This window comes from Pezoporus wallicus, unplaced genomic scaffold (genome assembly GCF_028554395.1).
Source record: "Pezoporus wallicus isolate ANWC-B61680 ecotype Strahan unplaced genomic scaffold, APGP_CSIRO_Pwel_v1 contig_4131, whole genome shotgun sequence".
NCBI classification, from domain to species: domain Eukaryota; kingdom Metazoa; phylum Chordata; class Aves; order Psittaciformes; family Psittacidae; genus Pezoporus; species Pezoporus wallicus.
In genome coordinates this window covers 2,595,061-2,609,503 of record NW_026641950.1, presented here as the reverse complement: position 1 = coordinate 2,609,503, position 14,443 = coordinate 2,595,061, and the positions used below count along the sequence as shown (strand labels likewise).

The following is a 14,443-nucleotide window of genomic DNA, read 5'->3' as shown; positions in this document are numbered from 1 at the left end:
AGTGCTCCTGATGTGTCAGGTCTCACAGCCAATTCCCTGGGCTCCTGGCAGACTATAATCTGAAATGCATCCAGACTGGCTGCTCATTCCCAGGAACTGAAGCCAGCTATCTTTCACTTCCAGGGAAGTATGTCTCGTTATCAAGCTGGGTGTTACCCAGTCAGGTATAAGAACAGTGACATCTCTCCCATCCTTTCTCTGGTGACTTCATAATGTGTTCCTGGGTTGCCCCGGGTTGCACTGAGCTGGACATTGAGAAATGAAGCAACTGAAGGAGCCAATGTGTAGAGCAAGAAGCTTTGCAGGAGCTGTACAGGGGGACAGAAAGATGCTGGCCACTTCCTTTTCAGTTTAGGGAGGAAACTCTGCTGCCAGCAGGCTCACAGGTACCTCGGAGTGGTCCCTATGTGTGGTCACTTTGTAAAACTGGAAGGAAGAAGTTTGCAGAGGCAAGAGGAAGATGCAAAGGAAAAAGGACACGATAACAAGGAAAGATAAGAAAGGAGACCACATATGCATGCACAGAGGTAAGTCTAGGATGTCCTTTGCATTGAATAAGCCTTTTGAAGTGATTCCCCAAGTCCAGCACAACTTCCCTACCTCCTCTTCTACTTTGCAGCACCACATCAGCCTGCTTTTCATCCTTCCCACATCAACCCTTATCCTCCTTTATCTTCTTCCATGAAGGGAAGGGACTGTTTCACCCTCTCCCTGAAAAGACAAGCCCTGTCAACCAAAAGTTAACCTCTGCTTGAGCAGGCAAAACCACTCCTCTAGTTCCTTCACTAGCTTGAAGCAAGACATTCCCTCCAAACCAAGGCTGATTAACCCCACTATGCTTTTCCACATGCCCTTTAAAATAGTGATAGCAGGCAGAGCAAAGAGTAATTTACATTATTACAGAAAAATACTAACAATAATAAAAAGAGAGGCAGGAAAAGAAAGCAGTGGCATTCAAATAATCTAGCCAGTACATTTCCCATGACAGTACTCTGGCTTAGCACTTCACCCAAGGCATTGTTAACTGGCCTAGTAATGCTAAAGAAACGAAGTAATTTTTGCCAAGAGGAAAGGCCAGCATGTCTCCTGGATAACGAAGAAATAGGAAGAGCTCTGTACTAAAGTGGTGGACCTCCCTGGAAAGGGAGGTTTTTAGAACAAAATTAGATGCGAGAGGTACTTTATTTCCCCATGAGGAAATACTTCTTGGCCAACATAACCTGAGGTATAAGCTGAGGAGGAAGATAGGCTCGCTGCTCCTCACTGTGTCAGGAGAGCCTGCGGCAAAATGCCTCGATATGAGGGAATGGCCTTGCTGATTTATCTTCAAAGCCCGTAACTGTAGCCTGGTTTTCTCTCATTTCTCCACCTGCATCTTTTATAGGTTTATCTATCTTGGCAGCTGTGAGTAAATGTTTTTATTTGCTTTCTGTCTTAACCTGTCTTGAATTAAATATGATTTCAGTGTAAGTGGATACTAATGACTCGTTCCTTGCCACAGGATGTGGTAAATCTCCACCTAGAGCTTGGGGCACCTTACAAGCACCCTGGGTTGCCAGCTTCTTCTCTGTAATAACCAAATCATTACTGAATGTGCCTTCCTCCAGCTGCAGCCCTGCCCTGGATAAGCAACAGCCAGGAGGGGAAAAGTGTCTTTTAGAGTTGTATCATGCCTTCTCATCTCCAGCTCTCACCTGTATTCATTCCCTCCCTGGGACACTGGCCTGGTTTCCCAGCTCTGGCTCCAGCTTCCTCCAGGCATGAAGATGGTTCCCTGCTTGCCCAAGGTTTCACTTCAAATCGTTGTTCTTGGTTGCAGCCCTCACCTGGGCTCGAGCAGGGACCTCCTGCTGTTCTTGCATGCAGTATCTGTGTACCATTAGGCAGAACTGAGCGGCCTTGTTTGCTCAGAGCAATTCTGTTTGAAGTGCATGGAAATTTGGGCAATCACCCTTTTCTAACATCATTCTTCATCCCATTGTTGCAGCGGGGTAATAACATCCCTAGGATCTCTGGGCAAATACACAGGAGCCCTTTATCCTGCCTGGCCTAGGCATGTGGTGGATCATCTCTCTGGCTGCCAACTAGAAGAATAGGTGCAAGTTCAAGCTGTCCAACTAGAAAAAGGTGCTACCTCCAGAAACTCCTCTTTCTAATTAGGTTCTTCCTGGTTTTATATGCCCACCAGCCATTTGGACACGCTCACCCCCTTTCATTCACTTTGTGGTTTTTCATGATTGATTCAGAGGGAAAAAAAACAAAACCCATGTGCAAAAGAGGAGCCATTTGCAAGTTTCTGCTTATGAGGGAGGTGCTTCCCTCAGTGCCTACCCCTCTGCACTGGCTTGAGGCATTGGCCTCATCTTCACCACCTGCCTTACTAGTGCCTGCAAAAAGTAAAGAGAACAAGAAGGAAAATTACGAGAGGATGGACATAACAGAGAGTGAGGTGTCTGTGGAGGCAGACAGCGGCTCTACCTCTCACCTACTGGATATTCTGTCCAATTCTTATGCCTTGTTCCCACTCCCTGTCTTCAGTTTCACTGTCTCAGCACGACATTCTTCCTTTGGGCTGCAGTTTGACAAGCAACTGCAGGCAGCTGAGCTGCTCTGGCCAGCAGGATGGGGCAGAGTGTGCCTCTCACCTTCCTTGTGCTGGTCCTGGTGCAAGGTCCTGTCCCCAGCCGAGCTGATCCCCCTCACTGAGCAATAGAAAATTACCCCCTTCTTTGTTGGATTAACACATTGACTCAGGTGCCGGAAGTGACCACAGGACAAGGACAAGGCCAGTTGTGCAGGGGAGAAGAGGGGAGGTCAAGTGAAACCTTTTTACTTTGGAACAAGAGCTGCTAAACTGGCCCATTCTGCTTTCAAACTTCAACCTTAACATCCTCATTGGTAGCCAGAACATAATAATACCTTCAGTACCCCATGAGATGGTCCATGACTTGAAGGAGCACTCACAAGCAAGTCAAGTCAAAAGCGATCATTTACCACAGTAGTCTGGCAAAATAACTGCTGCTGAGGGAGGTACAGTAGCAATGAGTGTTCAGATAGGGTTGCAGTGATGAATATCTGTCTCCAGCAGCTCCTGGCATTTTCTCTGGCACCAGGTTACATGAATCCCATCCTGCTCCTAAGGAATGGAAAAAAGAGCCATGCCATTCACTTATTTTCATGCTTCCTAATGTCCAACACTGGCAAACTGGGTTTTTTGTTTGCCTAATAAAGCTAGGGCTAAATAGGCTAAGTTTATTTTCAGTAGCTGTGCTCTCTCTGGCACTGATTTCTGTTTATTTGCCTGAATGGACAAGGTCAGGCCAGAAATCAAACAGCAATCAAAGGCTACCACTGGAAAGAACCCAGGAGTTCACAGACACCCAGGTTATCAGCAGCAACAGGTCACCATGTTTGGCTGCCATAAGGTCAGCAAAGGGCTCAGAGAAGCAGGCAGCAAATGTCACCAAGAAGCCCTGACACTGAATCCAAATGTTATAAATCTGTGAGGCGTTCCCTGGCTCTTCCTGCAAAAAGCAGAACCTACTTTGCATCTGATTGACAAGGAAAAACTGGAAAACAAGTTCTGGGGTCCTGTGACCTTTGCAGTGTATACCAACTGACCAAGACAAGAGCTGCTGGGACACCGGTCTCCCTCCTGAAGAACCAGCATGGTGCTTTGTATGGATTCAGAGGCAAAGATTCTCTCGACAGACCAAAGAATGCTGTCTCTGACATCTGAGCTGCAGGAAGAAAATATGGGGCATGGACCAGGAGTAACTCAGAGGCTGGGGCAGGAATCAACATGCAGAGGTGAGTCAGGCACGTTGTAATGGGAGAGGAGTCGGTGTGACAGTGGAGTGGGGGTTTCCTGGAAGACAAGGTGCTGATGGTATCTTCAGATCTGCCCTGAACAGGCCAGCTCTATGCTGCACCACGCAGCCTGTCCCAGCCCTGCAGGCCCTCTCTGTCTGCTCTGGGGTCCTTCTGCAGAGGTAGGACTGAGTGTGGGGTGAAGGCTACAAGGCTCTTCTCCTACAGCATCATGGAGTCAAAGGCAGATCCCACCTCTTCCTCCCACTGGCAGGGATTCCTCCTCCAGACACTACAGGAGCAGGCAGGCTCTGCTGGCCCCAGTGGCTGCCTGGGGCGTGGGGAACAGTTTGTGAGTGAAGGGGCATGACACAACTCCCAGCATTTGGGAACTGGATAGGATTACTGCGTCTTCTTAATTTCCCTTTCAGCATAGATATTGCAGCAGGTGACGCAACGTGACTTGTTCCCAGCTTGTAGTTGCAAAGCTCTTCTTTGGAGCAACACCAGATAGTGAGCTTGGACAAGGATGCTGGAGGGAAAATGGGATTTCCACTGCACACCCTTCACAACTGCTACTGGGGATTTTGGGGTGTTCCCCCCAAAACAAACAGCACAGCCAAGACCAAGGTCGGGAGCAGCACTGAGACCCAGCATTTTGGGAACTGCGTGCGCAGCACTTTACTCTGCCCCACCGCAGGCCCCGTTTGGCCTTTGCCTCCCCCTCCCCCCCACCCTATCCAGGGGCCAGTGGCGCAATGGATAACGCGTCTGACTACGGATCAGAAGACTGTAGGTTCGACTCCTGCCTGGCTCGCTAATCTTTTACACATTCTGCCCCCCGCACCTATTCCCGGCCTGCACTTCTCCTGGGGCTCCTACCCAACAGTGGGTGGAAGGAAAAGTGGGAAGCTTAGAAGAAAAACAGATTGGACAGCTGGAGACACGGACTTCCTTGTTAGGGGATTTCTTTAGTTAACTTGGTACCTGCACATCCTGCGCAGCACCCTTGGAAGTCCTCAATTTTGTCAACTCATCTCCAAAGAGATTAGTTTTTTAAAATCTTGCTTATTACATGGATTCTTTCCGTATCCCGCTGTGAACCTCCAGCACCCAAGTCTATAACCAGCATCTTCCAGTTTTCCACTGTCTTGCTCTGGCTTGGCTGACCTCAGAGGATCCTCACTCATCCGGCTTCTGCTACTGAAATGGGGCAAGTTTGGCTGCTCTGGGGAATGGCTGGGGAGCTAAAAATCACTTCTTGGTGTCAGCTGAGACAGCTGCTGTTAGCCGAGTGATAACCACACAGACCTGGCGACCCTGAAATCCCATTTATCTCAAGCCGGGTGAAGAGTTGGTAGAAACAGAATAATGTGTTTACCATATTCATAAGAGAGACACTGAGAAGTTGACCTAAGTCAATAAATAATTTCAGATGCTAAGAAAACCAGGAAAGATGTTTCTCATTTCCAGTGGTTTCCCACCTGTGCGAGCAGCAGAACACCTTGTCCAAGCATGCTATGTATTAGCTCACACTGCATCCCTCAGCCAGTACCTCTTAATAGGAGAACATTTTCACCATCTCTTCTCTGAAATCCTCCAGGCAGTCCGAATATTGTTATCCTCATACCCTTGTCTCCCCTGAGATTTACTCTATTTCCCACTTCTCCAGGAGAAGGGGCAGCTTTTGGTGGAAATGCAAACAAACCTTTTCTTACAACACTGGAGCCAAAAATCTCTTTTTGTTGGAGCAGGTCACCCCCAGGTAACCATCAGGCTATTTAACAGCACCCAGTTAATCTGTTTGCCTGCCCACTTCACTGTGGTGACCCAGAGAATCAGTGTGAAATGTCTTATTAATGGCATTTTTGGTTATTAAGTGCTACAACTGATTGAACAGGGTACACATAGCTTGTTACTGGCCCTTGCTGGAGACCAGGTACAGAAGTAATGAAGCACTTGCAAGTGACTGGTCACTAGTAATTTGCTCCTAGATGAAGTGCTTAGCAAGCCACACTGTCATCCAAGCACTGAATAGGCTGTTACCGTTGTAAAATGCATTTAGTACCTTTAGATACATGAGCATCTGCTAGAAGAGTGGGAAGCTGAGCCAAGCAGTCGCATTAACGTAATAGCTCAAAAGGCAGAATAGTTGCTTAACATACAGTAAGTTCTGAGTCTATTTTTCTTCCCTGGCTTTCATTCTGTTGTATTTTCTTATTATTTCCTTTCCTTTTCCTCTGCCTTCCTTTTCCCCTGTGGGTCACACAGAGTTACATAGAAACCCATGCATGTCAATACTTTCTGGGTGGGTGGGAGACAAAAAGTATCTCAGAGATGAAGATGGGGGAAACGGGATGGTCCCTTCTCTGGAAGAAACTCTGTGCTTTTATTTTGTGAGCTATCCCACAGGAAAAGGGAAAAGGGGTGCTACTGTGTGCATGGAAAGGAGTAAAGGATTTTGCACGAAGTTCTGCAAAAAGAAGGAGCAGAGACATTGGAGAAGGAAGGGGGGAATCTTAACCAAGAAAAAAAATCAATCTTGTGCCCTGGACAAAGCGTGCCCTGCCTCACCCCGGGGCATGGCACAGGTATGTGCTTTTGGACTGTGGATTCAGATCAGACTGCTAGAGAGTGCAAACACATATGGACAATGCACTCCTAAGGAAATGGTGTCTTTCCTCAATTTCTGCTCACTGTGGTGCCTCCGTTCCCTGCTGGGCAGGCTTTCCACACCCAGATTTCTCCTGAGACAGCTCCCATGAGGGATGCCCTGCACCATGCTGGAAGGGAAAGGAGAGAAGTTTGGTGTTGTTTGGGTCTGTACACAGACACAAACCCCTACTAATAAATAAGAGTTAGCTGGGGCCAGGGATGTAATGCACAAGGTGTGTAAGCTTGCAGGTCTGACTCCTGCTGAGTTTCACCGATCTGTTTCCCTGCTGATAATCTTGATTGTACTACATCCCCACAGACACTGTGTCTTCCCTGCTCTCATATCTGAAACCTACCCCACAGAAACACTTATCCAGAGAAGTCTCATTCTGTGCTCTTCTGAAGGAGAAAACTTCCATTCTTCTCCCGCTATACAGTCAGACTTGGCTGCCTTCAGACACATTTACCTTCTCCAAGCCAGCAGTTGTTGCCAACCATATTTTTCTGCAGATCACGTAGCACCTGTAATGGAGAAGACTTGAAGGAAAAAGGAGAGGTGATGGCATGTATTGATAGGACAAGGGGGAAAGGTTTTAAGCTGACAGAGATTTAGGTTAGATATAAAGAAGTTCTCCACTATGAGGGTGGTGGAACACTGGCATAGGTTGCCCAGAGAAGCTGTGGCTGCCCCATCGCTGGCAGCGTTCAAGGCCAGGCTGGATGTGGCTTTGAGCAACCTGGTCTAGAGGAAGGTGTCCCCCTGCCCATGGCAGGGGGATGGAACTGGATGAGCTTTAGGGTCCCTTTTCAACCCAAACCATTCTGTGATTCTATGAAAACAGGAAAAAAAAAAAAGGTGAAGAATGAGTGCTAGCCCTGTTATTTACTAAATCTTAAGCAAGCCCATGTCCATCTGCATGGGGTTAACCTTTCTGTATGAAGGACCTCTATGCCCTCTCCTACTGCTTTACCTTCACCTAAATCATCCTGTGTACATCTGTGTGTATAACAATAAATTTGGGTTCGCATACGAGAATACCAAAATACATTGTAATATTATTACCAATTACATACTATTATTATTCATAATAGTACTATTACATATAATAATATTATGACAGAAACCAAAAAGCACTTCCACAAGCGTTGCTGCAAAATGGATTTCAGTGTTTACTGCAGGGCTGCTACCTCTTTGCAGTATTTTCCTTTCTTCCCCTCAAGAAAAGAAAAAAGGAATGGAAAGAGCAGAGAGATGTAAATTCTTACATATTACATGTGCTTGAGATGGCTTTGGGAGCCTCTGCCTGGGCGCGCTCCTGCCCTTCCGCCTCTGTCCGGGGCTCGGGCAGGGAGCGAGGGAGGGCAGGGGCGGGAGCAGAGACCGCGCCCCCGTCCGATACCGAAAGGCTAAAATAACAGAATTATTCCAAGATGGAATAAAAACGCGACGTCTCCTTCGAGCCGGAATCGAACCAGCGACCTAAGGATTTCCGCAAAGCCAAGCCTCTACAGTCCTCCGCTCTACCAGCTGAGCTATCGAAGGGACCTGACAGCCACCGCCCAGCGGCCGCCCAACGTCCCGCCACACCCCGCGCAAGGCTCTGAGCATGCGCCTGGCGGCGGCAGCGGCCGAAACGAGTGATCGGCGCATGTGCGCAATGGGCTTGGCGCGGGAGAGTATTCCGCCGAGTGGGCGGTGGCCGGCGTGTTTAGCGCGCGCGGGGCCAGTGGCGCAATGGATAACGCGTCTGACTACGGATCAGAAGATTGTAGGTTCGACTCCTGCCTGGCTCGCATGTGTTTTGGTTCCTTGGACTCGTTTTCACTACGCCGTGTTTTCTGTCGCAGTGGAGCGGAAAACAAACCCTCCCGGCTTTTCGCCCTCGCATCCTCGTGTGCACCCCGAAACCGCATAACACACACAGCTGCAGAGCATCCTTGGGTGTGTCCTTCTTTTCTGCTTCAGGTAGACATTTCTCGAGTTATTATTCCCAAGGAAGTTTCCAGACACAGCTGCCTATGGCTATTAGCTGAGTGAAAGCAACGGGCAGGAAAATGAGGGTCTCAAGGGATGTGTGTGACACAGTGGGGTGCCCTTTCGTTATGCTCCCTGTCTGCACACCCTTCTGTTGTGGCTGGCACTGGCACTGTTCACAGACAGCAAAACAAAGGATGGAGGTTCCAAATTGGTTATTTGTTCATAACATGAACTACTACACGCAGCAAACTTGCACTGAATCCACGGGCAGTTAATGCATTTGAGAAAATGCACTTGTGGATCGTCTGAAAATCTTGGGCCTAGATGTGTGCTTTGGGTGACACAATAACCCAGTGATGTGGTGGGCGTATAAATGGAGTTCAGTGCTGTATTCTATGATTCTATTCAGATGGAAAAGAATCCCCTCGGTGCATGTAAAACACCACCGCTGACTGCGGAGCGACAGAAAAACATGCGAGCCAGGCAGGAGTCGAACCTACAATCTTCTGATCCGTAGTCAGACGCGTTATCCATTGCGCCACTGGCCCTTTACGCAAAGCCCTTTTCTCGCTCTGCCATGTAGCCTCGCACCCTAGCGCAGCGCCGCCCGCCCTGCCGCCCGCCCTGCCGCCCGCCCTGCCGCCCGCCCTGCCGCCCGCCCTGCCGCCCGCCCTGCCGCCCGCCCTGCCGCCCGCCCTGCCGCCCGCCCTGCCGCCCGCCCTGCCGCCCGCCGGCGCTCCATGCAGTCCCTGCCCTTCCGAACAGTGGACCCCGGCGTGGGCTAGCGCCCGTCCCCGAGCCGTGTGCTCCGCGCATGCGTCCAGGCGCACCATGCTGGGTTCTTGTTGTATGGCGGCAGACTTATACTATAGGTCCCTTCGATAGCTCAGCTGGTAGAGCGGAGGACTGTAGAGGCTGGGCTTTGCGGAAATCCTTAGGTCGCTGGTTCGATTCCGGCTCGAAGGAGGCTGCGTTTTTTTTTCCCCACCCCCTTTTCCAAACGCGAGCAGTGTGGGTTTAAGCAGCCTCTCTAACCAGTTGCACATACGGTTGCTTTTCTCTACGAGATCCATCTGTGCCGCAAGCCGAGCAGCTCCGCTGTGACTCGCTGATACTGCTGCGGGAGCAGAGGATGCAGCACACACTGTGTAACTGCCAACACCTCGTTCATTTTAAGTGGAAACCAAGATGCGTGTTGTTCTTAGTCCAACTTGCCACAACTTCCTACAGAGCAAGCCAGAGCAGACCTGTCTCATCTCAGTTAGTTAGGATGTTGAAATTCTGAGGGTCTCTTTTTGTCTAGGCATTGTTTTCCCAGAGTAAGGATGTGTCTGTACATCTGCACGCTGCCACCAGAGGAGAGCATTTTAAAACCCAGCCAGGTGGTACTTGACACGTTAACTCTCTCTGCTAGTAGGAGATTACATATCTTCACTGGTAGCTTTCTGTTACCTGTAGGTGCTGGCTACTTTGCAGGTGTCCCATATTGTGGCTTTCCCAACCCTGGGATGGGTGACAGTGGCACGAAGGACTGAGTCCTCGTGTATGGACCTCTGTACCCATTCACCTCTCTCAGAGTGAGAGGAGATGCTGGATGTGACCTTTTGGCTGACTTTAGTTCGTGGAGGGGAGGAAGGGGATTCCTGTCATCTGTGGCCTTTCTCTGCTTTGTAACAGGACAGTGGACATTTGTACAGAAAATGATAGCGGAGAAAACCAAATCAGTCATTTCACCTGTGATCAGTTTGGCATGCTTCATCTTTTCTCTTGAATGATTTTATCCTGGAAAGAGGCAGAAATGTAATCCTTTCTGACTGAAAGCAAATGAAATCATGGTATCTACTCTGAGGGAAGGTAAGGAATGAAATTAAATTACATACATTTATGTTTGATATTTTCTGGATTAAGCAAACTTGTTGTGAGGAGAAAGGTGCACAAACTGCCTGAATAACTGGTTATGTTGACGGTGGGCCTAATTCTTCTATGATGCCTCTTCTGTTTGGTATTTTGTGTGAATCTGAGCATCTAAACACACGAAAGGACAGCCATTTGGGCATGCAAACAAACCAGCTTCCCCTTGTCCATTTCCCAAACGCCTGGGCTCCTGTGGTCACAGAGACTGGACACCACCTTACTGAGAAGTATTGGTGCCTCATAGCAGGCCCAGATCACCTGGCTGTTAGACAGATGCAAACCCCCTGGGTGAGATGCTGGTCCCAGGGGAGTGCACAGGACACCTGCTGCTGTCTTCAGCAGCACTGTGGTGTCACTCTCCACCCTTTACTGGGAGAAATTGTTCCATAAAGGAACTGATACTGGTAAAACTCTCTACAACTACCTGAAAGGAGGATGGAGTGAGGAGGTGGCTGGCCTCTGCTCCCAACAACAAGTGATAAGACAAGAGGAAATGGGCTCAAGCTGTGCCAGGAGAGGTTTAGAATGGATATTATGAAAAATTTGTTCACTGAAAGGGTTGTTGAGCATTGGAATAGGCTGCCCAGGAAGAGGTGGAATCACTATCCCTGGAGGTATTTGAAAACCATGTAGACGAGGTCCTCAGTGACATAGTTTAGTGGTGGCCTTGGCAGTCCCTGGGTAGTGGCTGGATTTGATGAGCTTAAAGGTCTTTCTCAACCTAAATGATTCTATGGTTCTATGATTCATCACACCACTGTTTTCTTTTGTTTTAATGTATACAAGCATTCTGCATTATATAAAGGATTTGCAATGTGCAGCTATAGCTCTGGCTGCTTTGCATAGGTAGGTGCATCTGCTGCAATCCAAGACCTAGTTCCTCTTTGGGGAAACCCTGAGTTGCTGCTTGCCGCTTGTTGGCGTGCAAAGCCCTAACTTTTGACAGCTGTCTCAACAGCTTCTCTATCTGCTACTGGAATGAACCTGCTGATAGTGTGGAAAAGTAAAGGGAGTGCTACAATTCATACATACAACCTTTATTAGTCAGAGTGGTTGACAGCAAGGGTAGCTTTGAATATATAGTACATTACATATAAATAAATGCAGTGAAGCAGAACAAACATTTGAGGTTCTCTACATTTTGAGAAGATTAAAGGGTATGCAATTGAACTTTCCACTGAAACAGGTAACATAAGAATGGCTGAGTTCACATGAGGAACTTTTCTGAGAAGCAAACAAATGAGTAAAATCCCACTGAAGAGCCAAGTCTTGAAATCCTTATTCATCCTTTCTCCATGTGTCCTCAGAATAGCTGATCCTGACAGCAAATGCCCTGGTACCCTGGAAACTGAGATTCCTCTTTGGAATTAAACAATGAGTTCAGACACTCTGATTTTTAAGCTGCAAGTCCTGGAGAACCTGCTCAGAGGCTTGGTCACTAGTTTGTTCTAAGAGTTTTGTAGTAGTACAGGTCCCTGTGTCTGTAAAAGGGCTTTGCAGACACGCAGCAGCTTGTCTACTTTTGCATCACACTGCAGGATCGAGTCATAAACCTTTCCCAAGAAAAATGTCTCATTTAGAAAGAGCAAATAAGAACCACATGACTCGTGGCCACATTTCAAGCCTATGGAGATTACTTCCTTGATTTCAGTAAATTTTGGCTCTGGCCCATAATGGGGCCCTGAGGGATATCAAAGATGTTGTATGTGAAACAATCACACCCCCCACCCCCCACCCCCCCCCCCATTGTTTTTGCTAATCTGGGATTTCCCTTTCCCTCCCTGGTTTTAGGCCTGCTCTGTAGCTGCTGTTGAAATGAAGGGTGTAAATCTTGTTGACTTCCATGGGAGCAGGAGATAGTCTGGCCCCCCAGAGGTAAGGTGCGCAGCACATGAATGTGTCTTCTGGGCTCACATCCCCTCAGCAGCAGGATAGTGCCACGAAGGCACGTCCACAACTGGGATGGATGGGCACATTCCCGCAGCACCGCTTAGCAGGCAGGATGGCACCCTGGATTTACGTACATACGAGTGGCCTCCAAAGTATTGCAACGTACAACTGAGGACAAAGAGGAGCCCATGGGTAGGAGGGAAGTGAGTGCCTGTGCACAGCCCCAGCCATGCCAGGACTTTCCTCCGGGGCAGAAAAATAGGACTATTTCTGAGGGCAATGTGTATGTCAGCTGGCCCCACTGCCTGCACCTGGAAGACAGATATATAACCTGAAGTGGAATTAATGGCTTTTAAAATGTCCATGTGTTACGGGAACTTTAAAGAAATGTTGAAAGTAGTATTTCTTGACTTCGAAGTTACAGCTGGGTCTATGAAACACACTCTTTTCCCATATATTTAGCTGCTGTGGGATGACATTTGATGTGAAAGGTGAGAATAGAAGAAAGATAATAATGTTTCACAACTGCAGGATCCAATTTTAACGTTTTTGACTGGTCTATATAGTATAGTGTAACATTATACCCCCCTTTGGACCACAGCACTTTGATTAGAAGAGCAGAAATAGCAAACATACAGGACTGACAGTGATTGGTGTAACATAATGATTAAGAAGAAATGCAGCTGTCTAAGGCTTGAACTATTATGCCCAACCACAGAAGGGCTAAGTTTAGGATCTAAGAGGTGTTTCTTCATCTCTTTCTTACAAATTAGGGGCTTACTTTCTTCATGCTGTACCCACCAGCAATACAACTCATCCCTACCTCTTTATTTTAAATCATGCCATGTGCTCTTAAACCCCCTGTGCCTGGGGCAGAGGGGAGGACCTGGGCTGTGAGGATAGTTGCTCCTCTGCTGCTTGCCTGCCTTGCCGAGTCCTTGCTGGTTCCACAGCTGTGGTTGCCAGCGCTGGTGCAGTGGCTCCCAGCCCAGTTCCAGCAGGGCAGTGGGGCCAGCAGCCAGGGGCATGGTACAATAAGAACTCCAGCTGAAAGCTGCTGGCTGGGGATCAATTTCCAGCACACTGCAGCTGCAGCTGGAGAAGCCAGGGCCGCATGACATGGGCAGCAGGCCTGACTGGGCAGGATCAGGGAAGCTTTGCCTTGGGGCTGTCACCAGCTATGGGGACAGGAGAGAGGCACTGGGGCAGCCAAGGGCAGCCTTCCCCTCCACAGGGTGCTTGCCCACCCTCTCCTGTGTTTGCAGGTGAAGGTACAAAGCCCTTGTGTGCTTCTGGTGCTGGATGAGGCTACAGGATTTGGAGTGACCCATGTTGTAACCATCTTCAGAACAATCTCCAAGCAGTTTGTCCTGGCTCAAGTTTATAACTGCCAACGCTGGGCCCAGGCAAGCTGTTCACTGCTTTCCAAAGAGTACTTAGTCTCCTGGAAGGACAGCCCCATCTGCCTTGTCATCAACTTTGCCTCTGAGCTATGCTAAAGAGCATTTTCAGGATTCTCTTCATGGGAATGCTTCACATCCAGCAAAACTTCAGCATGCGAGGAGTATTCCCAGGGCAGGCAGAGATGGAGCTGGTGTGTCCTGAAAGGGACTTGGGATTGTGTCTGGGAGGTGAACCCACAGCTAAGGGCCTGGAGGAGAGCAACTATACAAAAGGAAGTATTGTTAGAGGGAAAGACCATGCTGAGCATAGCAGTTTGAAGCCATGAGTATGCTGGTGGGTAGAGCTCTGTAGCGGCCCTAGGTATCTCCTTGCAGAGTGCAGATATCAACCAATGGGAAGTGGCCTAGAGGGAGATTCTGCCTTGATAGGAAATTCTCTCAGGTTACTCTTGATTAGCTTAAAGACAACTACAAACACAGGCTGCAGAGCTTATCAGTGTGTTTGTTCTCAGTGGGAATCACCAACAGGTTGTGTTTGCTGGCTCTAGGAGTCTGTGTGATAGCTCCGACGGCTGTCCCCTATTAGCTGTGTCTTCTCGGTCGCATTAGTCGGCTGAAGCATGATAGGAGTTTCTCCATCTAAATTGGGGAGGATGACAAAAAATACTTTAAGAATCCTTCAGTGGCTGCCAAAGTCAGACTTCTTGGTAGTACCACAACATTTCATCTGCTATTCTGGCTATAGCTTAGGCTTGGCTTCACAGACAGCTGTGTGCATACGCAAGAGGCAGCA

The 14,443-nt window shown here is 48.5% G+C and overlaps 1 protein-coding gene and 5 non-coding genes across 6 annotated transcripts in view; 3 read left to right on the top strand and 3 right to left on the bottom strand.

The window, feature by feature from the left end:
• Positions 1 to 4,554: 4,554 nt before the first annotated feature.
• TRNAR-ACG (transfer RNA arginine (anticodon ACG)) lies at positions 4,555 to 4,627 on the top strand. The gene has a single exon. It is a non-coding gene; the product is annotated as a tRNA-Arg (tRNA).
• A 3,290-nt stretch (positions 4,628 to 7,917) lies between these two features.
• TRNAY-GUA (transfer RNA tyrosine (anticodon GUA)) lies at positions 7,918 to 8,008 on the bottom strand. Its single transcript is given in 2 exon segments — positions 7,918 to 7,953; positions 7,972 to 8,008. It is a non-coding gene; the product is annotated as a tRNA-Tyr (tRNA).
• A 178-nt stretch (positions 8,009 to 8,186) lies between these two features.
• TRNAR-ACG (transfer RNA arginine (anticodon ACG)) lies at positions 8,187 to 8,259 on the top strand. Its single transcript has one exon. It is a non-coding gene; the product is annotated as a tRNA-Arg (tRNA).
• A 659-nt stretch (positions 8,260 to 8,918) lies between these two features.
• TRNAR-ACG (transfer RNA arginine (anticodon ACG)) lies at positions 8,919 to 8,991 on the bottom strand. Its single transcript has one exon. It is a non-coding gene; the product is annotated as a tRNA-Arg (tRNA).
• Positions 8,992 to 9,318: 327 nt separating this feature from the next.
• On the top strand, positions 9,319 to 9,409 carry TRNAY-GUA (transfer RNA tyrosine (anticodon GUA)). The gene is given in 2 exon segments: positions 9,319 to 9,355; positions 9,374 to 9,409. It is a non-coding gene; the product is annotated as a tRNA-Tyr (tRNA).
• Positions 9,410 to 13,981: 4,572 nt separating this feature from the next.
• The window catches only part of DNAJC5B (DnaJ heat shock protein family (Hsp40) member C5 beta), a 35,387-nt gene continuing 34,925 nt past the window's right edge, over positions 13,982 to 14,443 (bottom strand). Inside the window, exon 7 of the mRNA XM_057426224.1 lies at positions 13,982 to 14,289. Within this exon, the coding sequence (XP_057282207.1) occupies positions 14,195 to 14,289 (95 nt within the window). The 3' untranslated portion in view covers positions 13,982 to 14,194. The remainder of the gene's footprint in view (positions 14,290 to 14,443) is intronic.